The sequence below is a fragment of the Scyliorhinus torazame genome, chromosome 6 (assembly GCF_047496885.1).
Source record: "Scyliorhinus torazame isolate Kashiwa2021f chromosome 6, sScyTor2.1, whole genome shotgun sequence".
In the NCBI taxonomy this organism is placed as follows: Eukaryota; Metazoa; Chordata; class Chondrichthyes; order Carcharhiniformes; family Scyliorhinidae; genus Scyliorhinus; species Scyliorhinus torazame.
Genome location: NC_092712.1, coordinates 46,319,186 through 46,331,314, shown reverse-complemented (window position 1 = coordinate 46,331,314; position 12,129 = coordinate 46,319,186). Strand labels below are relative to the sequence as shown.

Below are 12,129 nucleotides of genomic sequence, written 5' to 3'. Positions count from 1 at the left end.
GGAGGGCCGAAGGGCCTGTTCCTGTGCTGTACATTTCTTTGTTCTTTGTTTGTTCTTTGTTCTATCTAGTTCTGGATTCACCCACAAGAGGAGGCATCCTTTCCACATCCACCTTGTCAAGCCCGTTCAGGATTTTATATATTTCAATCAAATCGTCGCTCACTCTTCGAAACTCCAGTAGAAACAAGCTCAACCTTTCCTCATAAAACGACCCACTCATTCTAGGTATCGATCTAGTAAACCTCTGAGCCACCTCCAACGCATTTACATCCTTGTTTAAATAAGGAAACTAAAAGTGGACACCCGAGTTTGAGATGTGGTCTCCAATGCCTTGTATAACTGAAGCATAAAATTCTTACTTTAATGTTCAATTTCTTTCCTAATAAAGGAATGAGTAAATAAAGTCCATGATTGTTTTGAGTGCAAACACTGAGAAGAAACCGACTCTAGTTTCCGCTATACACCACCAAGTGAGGAGGTTTGATGAGACCAAGTAATCTTCTAGTCAAATAAGGATCTGGATTTGTTTATTGTCATGTGTACTGAGGTACAGTGAAAAGTATTGTTCTGTGTACAGATCAGACAGATCATTCTGTACATGAAAAGAAAATACATAATAGGGTAAACATAAAATACACAATGTAAATACATAGGCACAGGCATCGGGTGAAACACACAGGAGTGTAGTAATACTCAGTAGAGAAAATGTGTGGAGAGATCAGATCAGCCCATAAGAGGGCCGTTTAGAGTCTGGTAACAACGGGGAAGAAGCTATTTTTGAATCTGTTTGTCTTCTCAGTCTCTTGTATCTCTTGCCCGATGGAAGAGTGGATAAGCCAGGTGGGAGGGGTATTTGATTATGCTGCCTGCTTCCCACGGCAGCGGGAGGTGTAGATAGAGTCAATGGATGGGAGGCAGGTTCGCATGATGGACTGGGCAATGTTCGCAACTCTGTAGTTTCTTCGGTCTTGGGCCATGCAGTTGCCATACCAGGCTGTGATGCAGCCAGATAGGATGCTTTGTATGTGCATCTGTAAAAATTGGTAAGAGTCTATGTGGACATGCTGAATTTCCTTAGTTTCCTGAGAAAGTATAGGCGTTGTACAATATAGGGGATGCAGATGAATTTGTTTTGGCTGACCTGAGTTTACCAGTGATGGATTAGAGACCTTTAAAAGGTGCAGTAGGATTAAAGATTTGAGAATTTCATGCGTTAAACGAACGAGTGCTGAACAAAGATCGGAGAAGTATAAGGTTTACGTTCTGCGAGCAAGGCAGGTGGCAGGAGGAAAAATGTATTTTCCGGTTAAATTTTGGAATTGTAGCACAGTGGTTAGCACTGTTGCTTCACAGCTTCAGGGTCCCAGGTTCGATTCCTGGATTGGGTCACTGGCTGTGCGGAGTCTGCGTGTTCTCCCTGTGTCTCTTCCGGGTGCTGTAGTTTCCTCCCACAGTCCAAAGATGTGCAGGTTAGATGGATTAGCCATGTTAAATTGCCTTTAGTGTCCAAAACTGGGGCCAACCAGTACTGGGACTGGTTTAGCACAGTGGGCTTAACAGCTGGCTTGTAATGCAGAACAATGCCAGCAGGGCAGGCTCAATTCCCATACCGGCCTCCCCGAACAGGCGCCGGAATTTGGCGACTAGGAGCTTTTCACAGTAACTTCATTGAAGTCTACTTGTGACAATTGTTGTGTGAGAGTACCTTTAAGAAAGGGGTGTTTATATAAATAGCTGCAGTGATGTCAGACTGTGGGTGGAGCTGGGCTGTCTGTCCGCTTTTACTTTCATTTTTGAGCTGGCAGCTACAGTGTGTGTTTAGTTTCGTTTTCAGAGTTGGAGCTGCATCCAGCCAAATAAGGTGTAATTTTGATCGATCTCTCTGCATGAAAAGAATATCTTCCGATCACTTGTTAATTTCTAAGTGATAACTGCTCTCAGTAGAGAATTTAAATCTGCTGTCTTTGTTAAAGAGGGTATTTGTCTTATGGATGTTGCTGGGAAAGATTAAGGATTACTTATAGAGTACTGTATTCTTTGGGGGGGGAGTATTTGAGTTGATAGTTGCTGAGATGTTTACTGTGTGTTTATATAATGTTAACTGGATTCATCAAATAAACATTGTTTTGTTTTAAAAGTATTTTAGATCTCTGTTGCATCACATCTGTAGAGTGGGCCCTTGTGCTCCCCATAACCAAAATCTATTAAAAGTTGTGGGTCAGGTGAACTCCATGATACACTTCGGGGTTCTCTGAACCCTGACCCGTAATACAATAAGCGATTATTATTAAAAGCTTAGGTGGGGTTACTGGGTTACAGGAATAGGGTGGGTTGTGGGCTTTAAGTAGGGAGCTCTTTCCGAGGACTGGTGCAGACTCGATGGGTCGAATGGCCTCCTGTACTGTAAATTCTATGAACTATGAAGAAGCAAAACCCTTGGGATTTTCCCAATAGGTGCCATTATGGGGCGAGTCTGAGTACTGGTTTTGACAGGCCAGATATCCTTTTCTCATCTTTGACTCCGTTTCTCATGCATTGGTATGATCCTACGGTATATTAACTGGAACTAGCGACTGATACATCATGGGCTTGCGGTTGATTCCGTGACTTGGCTTCATCAAAGTTGTGTTAAGTAACCGGGCATGTTAATGAAAAGTATAAAAATTGATGAAAGTAGTGAACAGCTCTTGGATGTCTCCTACAGAAGATTTCTGAATTGGACCAGTGGAAATCCCCTATCTCATTTAGATAAGAAAGTTCCTTACATGTCAGTCAATAATGCCTATAATTTTCTTGGAAAACAGAACCAACACGGACATATACACAGGATGGCGTCTGTCTGACAGAGATGGGTATGTCACAGCTCCAAAGCCTCAGTATTGTTCCAGCACGTCGGAAACGACCCAAGCCAAAGTTGAAGCTAAAGATCATAAATCAGAACAGTGTGGCTGTCTTGCAAACTCCACCTGACCCTCAGTCTGAACAGTCCAGAGACATGGATGGAGATATGGATGAAAGCCGAGGTACAATATTATGTCTGATCCCCTTCATCACACATTCCTGTGAACGGAAGAAAAAGATTTGTTTGCTAAATGTTATATGTGTGTGCCCAAATAGATAACCAAGTAGAGGAAATGCTTCAAAGCAGTCATGACCCATGCATTTGAAATAGCAAATTCTCTGGCAAGTGTATTGAAATATTCGTCTTATGCTTTACTTCACCAGAATGGCTTGACCACTTCCTACTTAGTCGATCTATTTCTAACTTTTCTGAGTGCAATTACTTAACTCTCTTTTGCAGAAATGTCAAGCAAGAAAAATTGCAGCGCATTTTATTGGGTTTCAAAAAGCACTCAAGTCGTGCATTTATGGAAAAGACTAATTGAATAAACAAAAAATTGTTCGTCATAATCTAATTAACTCCCTGCTTAATTTGCATAATGCTTGTTCTATTATTGAGATGCCCTCCTGTGGCATCCTATAGGCATATAAAGATGTCTCCCAGAAATGAGAGCTCTTCTATATTCAATGCTTCATGCAAATTCTGATCAATTTCAGTCCAACAAGAACAGCATAAGACATAGGATTGGACTATATGGTTCATTGTGGCTGCTACGCTATTCAATATCATCAGTTTTTGGAAATATTTTTATTAAACATTTTTAACAATTCTAATACAAAACCTACAAAAAACACCGAACAATTACAGTGGGTCCCTATCCCCATACCCCCTCTTCCCTTACAACAGTAATACTTAGCTACTAAGTTCCCACCCTGTCACCCCCCTCTTAAAAGCTAACAGGCACCAGCACCTTAAAGTACAATATAAACGACCGCCGTCTGCGATAAAACCTTCCACTGACACTCTCACGGTAAATTTAACCTTCTCGAGATGTAAAAGCTCCATCAAGTCACCCAGCCACACCGAGGCATTGCGTGGTGTAATCGACCTCCAGCCCATGAGGATCCGCCTCCTCACCACCAGTGAGGCAAAGGCCAGGACCTCTGCCCCTTTCCCCTTCCGTAGTTCCGGCACAACCAAAACTCCACGAATCGCCAAATGGGCAAGGCTGCAACCCAGTGTTCAGGGTTGCCAACCTAGTCTCAAAAAAGTACTTCCAGAGGTCCACCAGCTTTGAGCGCAACCAGAACATGTGCGCATGATGTTCCGGGCCCCCCAGACACCGATCGCATCTATCATCCACCCTTTCAAAAAATGGACTCATTCTAGCCTTGGTAAGGTATGCTTGGAAAACCACTTTTAGCTGGATGAGACTCGACCTCACACAGGACAAGGTCACGTTCATCCTCCCCTGTGCCTCACTCCAAACCCCCTCCTCCAATAGCGAACCCAGCTCCTCCATCCACTTTGCCTTCACACCCTCAACAGAGCCTGTTTCCTCCCCATCATCCGCTGGTATGTACCCAACATGCTGGCCACCTCCGAACCAGGGAAGGATAAGATCCTCTCGAGCAAGGTAGGGGGCTGCTTCAGAAAGGCTGAAAAGTACTTGCATATCTGGAGATACCTGAATCCATCAGCATCTGTGAGCTCACATTTTTCTTTCTGTTCCCCTAAGCTAGCAAACTGGCCTTCCGATCTCCCACTTTCTCTAAACCTTTATCCTCCCATTTCCTACATTTCACATCTGACCTCGCAGATTCGAATAACTGATTCACACAGATCGGGGTGAGCCTAGAGGCAGCTCTCAAGTTAAAATGATGGCGGGGTTGTCTCCAAATTTTTAACGTGGCTACCGCGATCGAGTCGGAAGAGTGTTTCTTTGCTACCACATGTAACGGAGCTGATACTGACACCATCGCAGCCAGGCTTGCTCCCCTCGCAGACTCTGGTTCCTCCCGAACCCAAAGCTCAGTCAAATCTCCAAACCTCTCTAGCAGAACTGTGCTATCATCCCAAATTCTGCCCATTGCCCCTGTTCTCATAATCTACATTTGCCTCCAAGATTCCTAACTGAGTAAATTAATAATTTTCATACTCTTGTTTAAACCATGACTTCACCTCCCTACCCATGTAACGATTTCTATCCATTAACCTTTTCCTCCCCCACCCCACTTTGTTTATCATGTTCAGTTCAGTAGTTTACTGTGCACGATTTCCTGGATGGGCTCTTAACAAATCATAAACCTGCGAATAAAAACGGGTTTAGAAGTTAAATATGTACTGCATACTGGCTAAATCTCCCTCATTTGGCTTCAAAGTCATAATGCTGTCTCTTGTGAACAAAGAAAGTTAGCTCTCTTAAAGAAGCATTATATACAGCAATGGATAAACTTATGCAGGGCACGGATTCCTTCGAGAGATTGCAGGTGATTTTTCTCCATGAGATGACATTCCTACTTTCATGTGGATTTGGACTTCAGTAAACCGATGCAGAGTGCTTTGGGGAAGACTAATCTAAAATCTCTGAATATGTTTTCAACTCTGTTTAGTACTATATTGTGAAAAAATGATGTAAAAGCTAACTATTGTGCATTCAGTTAACCCTTCAATTTTAAATTTACAGCAGCTGACCTAATGGACTGTGACGCAAAGTCTGATACATTTACCAGTCCAGAGCGGGAACCAGCAGATGATGACTGTAAGGGAGCTGAGGGGCCTGACAGTCTAAAGAAGAGAAAAAGGAAACCATACAGACCTGGTAAAGAATCTGATTAAAACAGACATAATTAACCGGGCTCTGAAGTAAACCTAGACTAAAGACTATTTCCTGAGCGCTGGGAGCCATTCGAGTTGAATCCTCTTTTTAATAAGTATTTGATGTAAATTGAGAATGGAAATGTTTAAAATTGAATTTCGACAAAGAACCTTTGGAACATTTTTAAAATAATTGGCAGATACTGGAGAATAATAATTTCCCCCTCTGTTTTAATTGATGTGTAAAAGCAGCTCAGTAGGTGCTGGGCAACAAGTGAAATCTATTGATGGTTTGCAGCAGTTCCTCTTTCTCTTAGGCAAAAATAGTGGAAAAGATTGAGAATGGTGTCTGTGCTCAGAAGAAGTTGTGGCAAGCATGAAATTTAAGATCATTCTAAAACACAGAAGAATTTCAAGACCAGTAGTTTGTGTTTTCATTCTTTCATGGCAACGAGAGCATCATTGTCTAGGCCAGCATTTGTTGCCCATTCCTAAATTCCCTCAAGAAGGTGATGGTGAGCCAACATCTTGAACCGCTGCAGTCCATCTGGTGTGGTGACACTCACAGTCATATTAGGAAGGTAGTTCCTGATTTTGACTCCGCGACAGTGAAGGGAAGGCAAAATTGTTCCAAGTTAGGATGGTGTGTGACCTGCAGGGGAACTTGCAGCTGATGCTGTTCCCATGCATCTGCTGCCCTTGTCCTTCTAATTAGTAGAGAATATAGTTTTGGAACGTTCTATCAAAGGAGGCGTGGTTGCTGCATTGCATCTTGTAGATGGTACACACTGTGCATTGGTGATGGGGGGAGTGAATGTTTGATGGTTGGGGTGCCGAAACAGGCTGCTTTATCCTAGTTATGTAGAGTTTGTTGAGTGCTGTGGGAGGTGCACTTATCCAGGCAGGTGAAAAAAGTATTTTGTTACACTCCACATTTTGTAGATGGTAAACAGATGTTGGAATCAGGAAGTGAGTTACTTCCAACAAAGTTTCTTGCCTCTGACCTGCCCTTGTAGCCACAGTATTTATGTGGCTAGTCCAGTTAAATATGTGGTCAATGGTATGATGATGCTGGTGGGGATTCAGCGATGGTAATGATATTGAATGTCTTGGGGAGATGGTTAGATTTTTATTAGCGCTAGTCATTGTCATGCATAATGTGGGGTGGATGTTGCTTGCCACTTTTATCTCACTAACCTTGCATCCATCTGACTAAATTATAGACTTTGAGGTGCAGTGACGTTTTAATTACTCAGTTTCACAAACAAATAAATTCTTGCTAATGCGATACTGATCCTCACTCAACTTATTTTTCTTGAGAGCTACTCCTGCAGTGGCTTAGTATATACTGTAGCATCAACACACTAGATCACAAAATAATGAAACTTGTATTGCAATCTCATTGTGTCGCCATGCTAAACAAAGACAATTAGCATTTACAATGAACATTGACAATTAGATGTGCAAATACTGGGTGACATTAAGTGCGTCTCCGTAGCTAGCTAGGACATCATTGGTAGAGGCCTGGGAGTTCAGGTTCATAAGACCATAAGACAAAGGAGCGGAAGTAAGGCCATTCGGCCCATCGAGTCCACTCCACCATTCAATCATGGCTGATTTCAACTCCATTTACCCGCTCTCTCTCCATAGCCCTTAATTCCTCGAGAAATCAAGAATTTATCAACTTCTGTCTTAAAGACACTCAACGTCCCGCCCTCCACCGCCCTCTGTGGCAATGAATTCCACAGACCCACCACTCTCTGGCTGAAGAAATTTCTCCTCATCTCTGTTCTAAAGTGACTCCCTTTTATTCTAAGGCTGTGCCCCCGGGTCCTAGTCTCCCCTGCTAATGGAAACAACTTCCCTACGTCCACCCTATCTAAGCTATTCATTATCTTGTAAGTTTCTATTAGATCTCCCCTCAACCTCCTAAACTCCAATGAATATAATCCCAGGATCCTCAGACATTCATCGTATGTTAGGCCTACCATTCCTGGGATCATCCGTGTGAATCTCAGCTGGACCCGCTCCAGTGTCAGTATGTCCTTCCTGAGGTGTGGGGCCCAAAATTGCTCACAGTATTCTAAATGGGGCCGAACTAATGCTTTATAAAGCTTCAGAAGTACATCCCTGCTTTCACATTCCAAGCCTCTTGAGATAAATGACAACATTGCATTTGCTTTCTTAATTACGGGCTCAACCTGCACGTTTACCTTTAGAGAATCCTGGACTAGGACTCCCAAGTCCCTTTGCACTTCAGCATTATGAATTTTGTCTGCTGACTCTGGTTCGTGGTTCCACTTAGTTCCAGGCAGCTAACTGCAGAGCCTCTTCTGGCCACTGCAGTGCTGTTCCTGGAATAAATGGAGAGCTGCTGGCCAATCTGGCCTGCATCCAAGGCAGGACCTCCTGGTGACATGCGGAGGTCCCACCTTCTGCCGGTCAACGCTGGCTAGAGCGTAAAATGGCAATGGCCCTGCTGGAATTGGTGAGGGTGTGTTTCCCGCTGACTTCAAATTCTGGCCACAGTCTTGGAGTGGATGGCAGTGTGATCTCTTTTACAACATAAAAATCGAATCCATCACCAAGCAACTGCATTCGGCAAGTAATAGGTTTAAGAACCCCAACTAATACAAATTTGATTATTTTTAGTTCAGAGCCGTGTTAGCTATATTCACTTTGTGTCTTGCTCTGATAGGGATTGGAGGGTTTATGGTGCGTCAAAGGAGTCGGACAGGACAGAATAAGACAAAGCGTTCACTGTCCAGGAAGAACTCTACTGGCTCAGTCCCTGAAATGATGGCTGGGAAGGAGGATGGTAAGTGATCTATCAAATGTGCAGGAAGTTGTGTTAAGCAATAATAATTATCTTTATTATTGTCACAAGTAGGCTTACATTAACACTGCAATGACGTTAATGTGAAAATCCCCTAGTCGTCACCCTCCAGACCTTGTTCAGGTACACTGAGGGAGAGTTCAGAATGTCCAAATTACCTAACAGCACGTCTTTTGGGACTTGTGGGAGGAAACCGGTGCACCCGGAGGAAATCCACACAGACACAGGCAGAATGTGCAGACTTCGCAGTCAGTGACCCAAGCCAGGATTCGAGCCTGGGTCCCTGGTGCTGTGAAGCAACATTGCTAACCACTGTGCTACCGTGCCGCCCTACTTGGTATAATGTGCTGTAGAGTTTTTGAGAAGCCTATCTTGCAAGTCTGGCAGTATCTGTGAAGGGAGAAACCGATCAATAGCCTTTCATCAAAGGTCATTAACCTGAAATATTAACACTCATTTTTTTCTCCACTGTTGCATCCTGACCTGAGCATTTCTAGCACTTACTGTTTTCATTTCAGATCTGCAGCATCCACAGTATTTTCCTGTTGTAATGTTGTACAAATGGGTAAAATACATTTCTGCTCTCAAAAAATAAACAACATTGGCAGCCAACATATTTCACGGCTGCCAGCAATGAGACAAATTGATCATGCAAAGTCATCAGTACTGCAATGGAAAATCTGCATTATGTAATGCCGAAAAGAGCACTAATCAGAAGTTGTGCACCTTGGTGCTCTCCTAAACAATGTACATCAGATTTCCCAAATTATTGTTAACATTCACTTGAAGGGATAACTCGTATCCTGCACACTAAAGTAAGTTTTGAGGGTCACAATTGAAATGAAATGAAATGAAAATCGCTTATTGTCACAAGTAGGCTTCAAATTAAGTTACTGTGAAAAGCCCCTAGTCGCCTCCGGCGCCTGTTCGGGAGGCTGTTACGGGAATTAATATTCGTAACTCAAAATTAAGCAGAGGAAAGCACTCCAATACATTACAACAGGTTCAATGTTCAACCTCTGATCTTAGTTGAAAGCCACAGGACTGCTGAGTCGCATGTAAATGATTGCATTCTATGTTCGCAATTGTAGCTGTGCTCAGGTTGAGACTTTACCTTGCCTTACAGATAGAAGTCAAATCTCCGAAAATTAAACTAAAAAGAAAGCATTAAAAAATTTCATTTTCTTTTTGTTTGTAATAGTTTGGGTGGAACAACTAACAGAGTTACCTGGTGATGAGTTAGCTGTTGCCCCTGAGATTGTGGAGAAAATGAAAAAGCGATACAGGAAGAAGAAGAACAAATTGGAAGAGATTTTTCCAACATATCTGCAGGTATACTCGTCAACATTTTGTTGCCTCTGGTGGGAGCATCTTAACAGAGAGTGGCTTCATACAGCGAATTAGCCTACCTAAATTCTTCTGGATGGTATCAAAGGTCTTAAGTGTGACAGGTTCCAGTTGGGACACAAGAACTTTACTGCTTGTACCATTACTCTGCAACTATCGATAAATGCAATTCTTTTAAAAAATCATCCTCCTCCTTAAAGCATGCTTCCAGATTTGAAAGCATCAGCCTCACCACTGCTGTGAACTAGTGAGGTCAGGAGAATGAAAAGGTGGAAAGAGTGCAAGACTGCTAATAAAGCATAAGGAGAGACATTTTGCTGAGGTAAAGGGTGGGATTTCCCCACCCTTCCTGCATCCGGGATCTTCCAGTCCCGCCGAAGGCAACCTCCGCAGCAGGGTGACTGGACGAGCTAGCCAGGCAAAACGCTGTAGACATCGGTGGGACCGGAAGATCCCGCTGACGGCCTAAGGCGAGCCGTCTTCATCACCGGAAAACATGCCACATGCAAGTGGAAAATCCCAGCCAATGAAACTGAATGTGGAATTAGGCTAGAAGTCAGAGGATGCAGCTTATGACTCCGAAAAAATTCAGATGTGTTGTCCGCAACCTTTTCTCAGGGAAGAACTTAGTTTCTCGTTCGAGCAGAAGTTTGGATTAGTAAAATGTTGGATTGCGGGGGCTAAGTAGAATGGGATGATAAGTGACTTGTTACTTCTAAGATCTAGGTTTCAATTCACTTCAGACTGATGCAATAAAGATCCCCCAATTTTTCATTTGTGATGGTGTGAAGGAAGGGAAGATTCCTATTGATAGACTAAGATTAATCCTTTGTATAATGGAGGGAATACCAACATCACTTTTAAAAAAAATAAATGTTTTATTTAAAGTTTTTCCAATGAGCGTTTTTACATAACAAAAATAGAAATACAGATAGTAATAAAAAAATAACAATAAACATATCCCAAAGCTTACAGTGAAACTACTTACATAACAGAATTTTTTTAAAAAAACAGAACAAGGTGAGTTTTGTCTCCATGCCCAACTCACATTACATCAACAGTACCCCCACCTGAACCCCCCTCCCCCTCCCCCCCCAGGATGCTGCCGCTGCTGACACTTACTGCTCCCCTAGGAAGTCAAGGAAAGGTTGCCACCGCTGGGAAAACCCCATCAAGGACCCTCTCAAGGCGAACTTTATTTGCTCCAGACTGAGGAACCCCGCCATATCGCTAACCCAGGTCTCCACATCCGGGGGTTTTGAGTCCCTCCACATTAACAGAATCCGTCTCCGGGCTACCAGGGAGGCAAAGGCCAGTACCTCGGCCTCTTTCCCTTCCTGCACTCCCGGATCCTCCGACACTCCAAATATCGCTACTGTTGGACTCGCCTTCACCCGAGTGTCCAAAATCCTAGACATCACCCTCGCAAACCCCTGCCAGAATTCTTTAAGCGTCGGGCATGCCCAAAACATATGGGCATGGTTCGCCGGACTCCCTGCACATCTCGGACACCTGTCCTCCACCCCAAAAAATGTACTCATTCTTGCCGCCGTTATATGCGCCCAATGCACCACCTTAAACTGAATTAAACTGATCCTGGCACATGATGACTAGGAGTTCACCCTGCCCAGGGCGTTCGCCCACAGGCCCTCATCCAGCTCCTCACCCAGCTCCTCCTCCCACTTGCCCTTCAACTCCTCCACTGAGGCTTCCTCCACCACCTGCAGCTCCTGATATATGTCCGACATCTTCCCCTCCTCTACCCAGGTTCCAGACACCACCCTGTCCTGGATCCTACGCGGGGGCAGCAGCGGAAATGTCCCCACCTGCTTTCTAAGAAAGTCCTGAACCTGGAGGTACCTGAACGCATTCCCCGGGGGTAGGCCAAACTTCTCCTGCGCCTGCATGCTAGGGAAAGTCCCGTCTATAAACCGGTCCCCCACCCTCCTAATACCTGCCCTACACCAGCCTTGGTAACCCCCATTCAACCTACCTGGAGCAAATCTGTGGTTATTCCGTATCGGGGTCCACACCGAGGCCCCCTCCTCTCCCCTGTGTCTCCTCCACTGCCCCCAGATCCTCAGTGCCGCCGTCACCACCGGACTAGTGGTGTATCGCGCTGGCGGGAACGGCAGCGGAGCAGTAACAAGTGCCCCTAGACTGGTGCCTCTACACGACGCCGCCTCCAACCGCCCCCACGCCACCCCCTCCTCCATCATCCATTTCCTGATCATGGCCACATTGGCCGCCCAGTAATAACTGCAGAAGTTCGGCAGAGCTAGTCTTC

At 44.2% G+C, this 12,129-nt stretch overlaps 1 protein-coding gene across 7 annotated transcripts in view; it reads left to right on the top strand.

The window, feature by feature from the left end:
* The window catches only part of kmt2ca (lysine (K)-specific methyltransferase 2Ca), a 684,766-nt gene that overhangs the window by 498,237 nt on the left and 174,400 nt on the right, over nt 1-12,129 (top strand). For all 7 annotated transcript variants that reach the window (XM_072508182.1, XM_072508181.1, XM_072508179.1 and 4 more), the window contains 4 exons: nt 2,805-3,023; nt 5,529-5,663; nt 8,358-8,477; nt 9,697-9,827. In XM_072508182.1, coding sequence (XP_072364283.1) covers nt 2,805-3,023; nt 5,529-5,663; nt 8,358-8,477; nt 9,697-9,827 — 605 coding nt within the window. The remainder of the gene's footprint in view (nt 1-2,804; nt 3,024-5,528; nt 5,664-8,357; nt 8,478-9,696; nt 9,828-12,129) is intronic.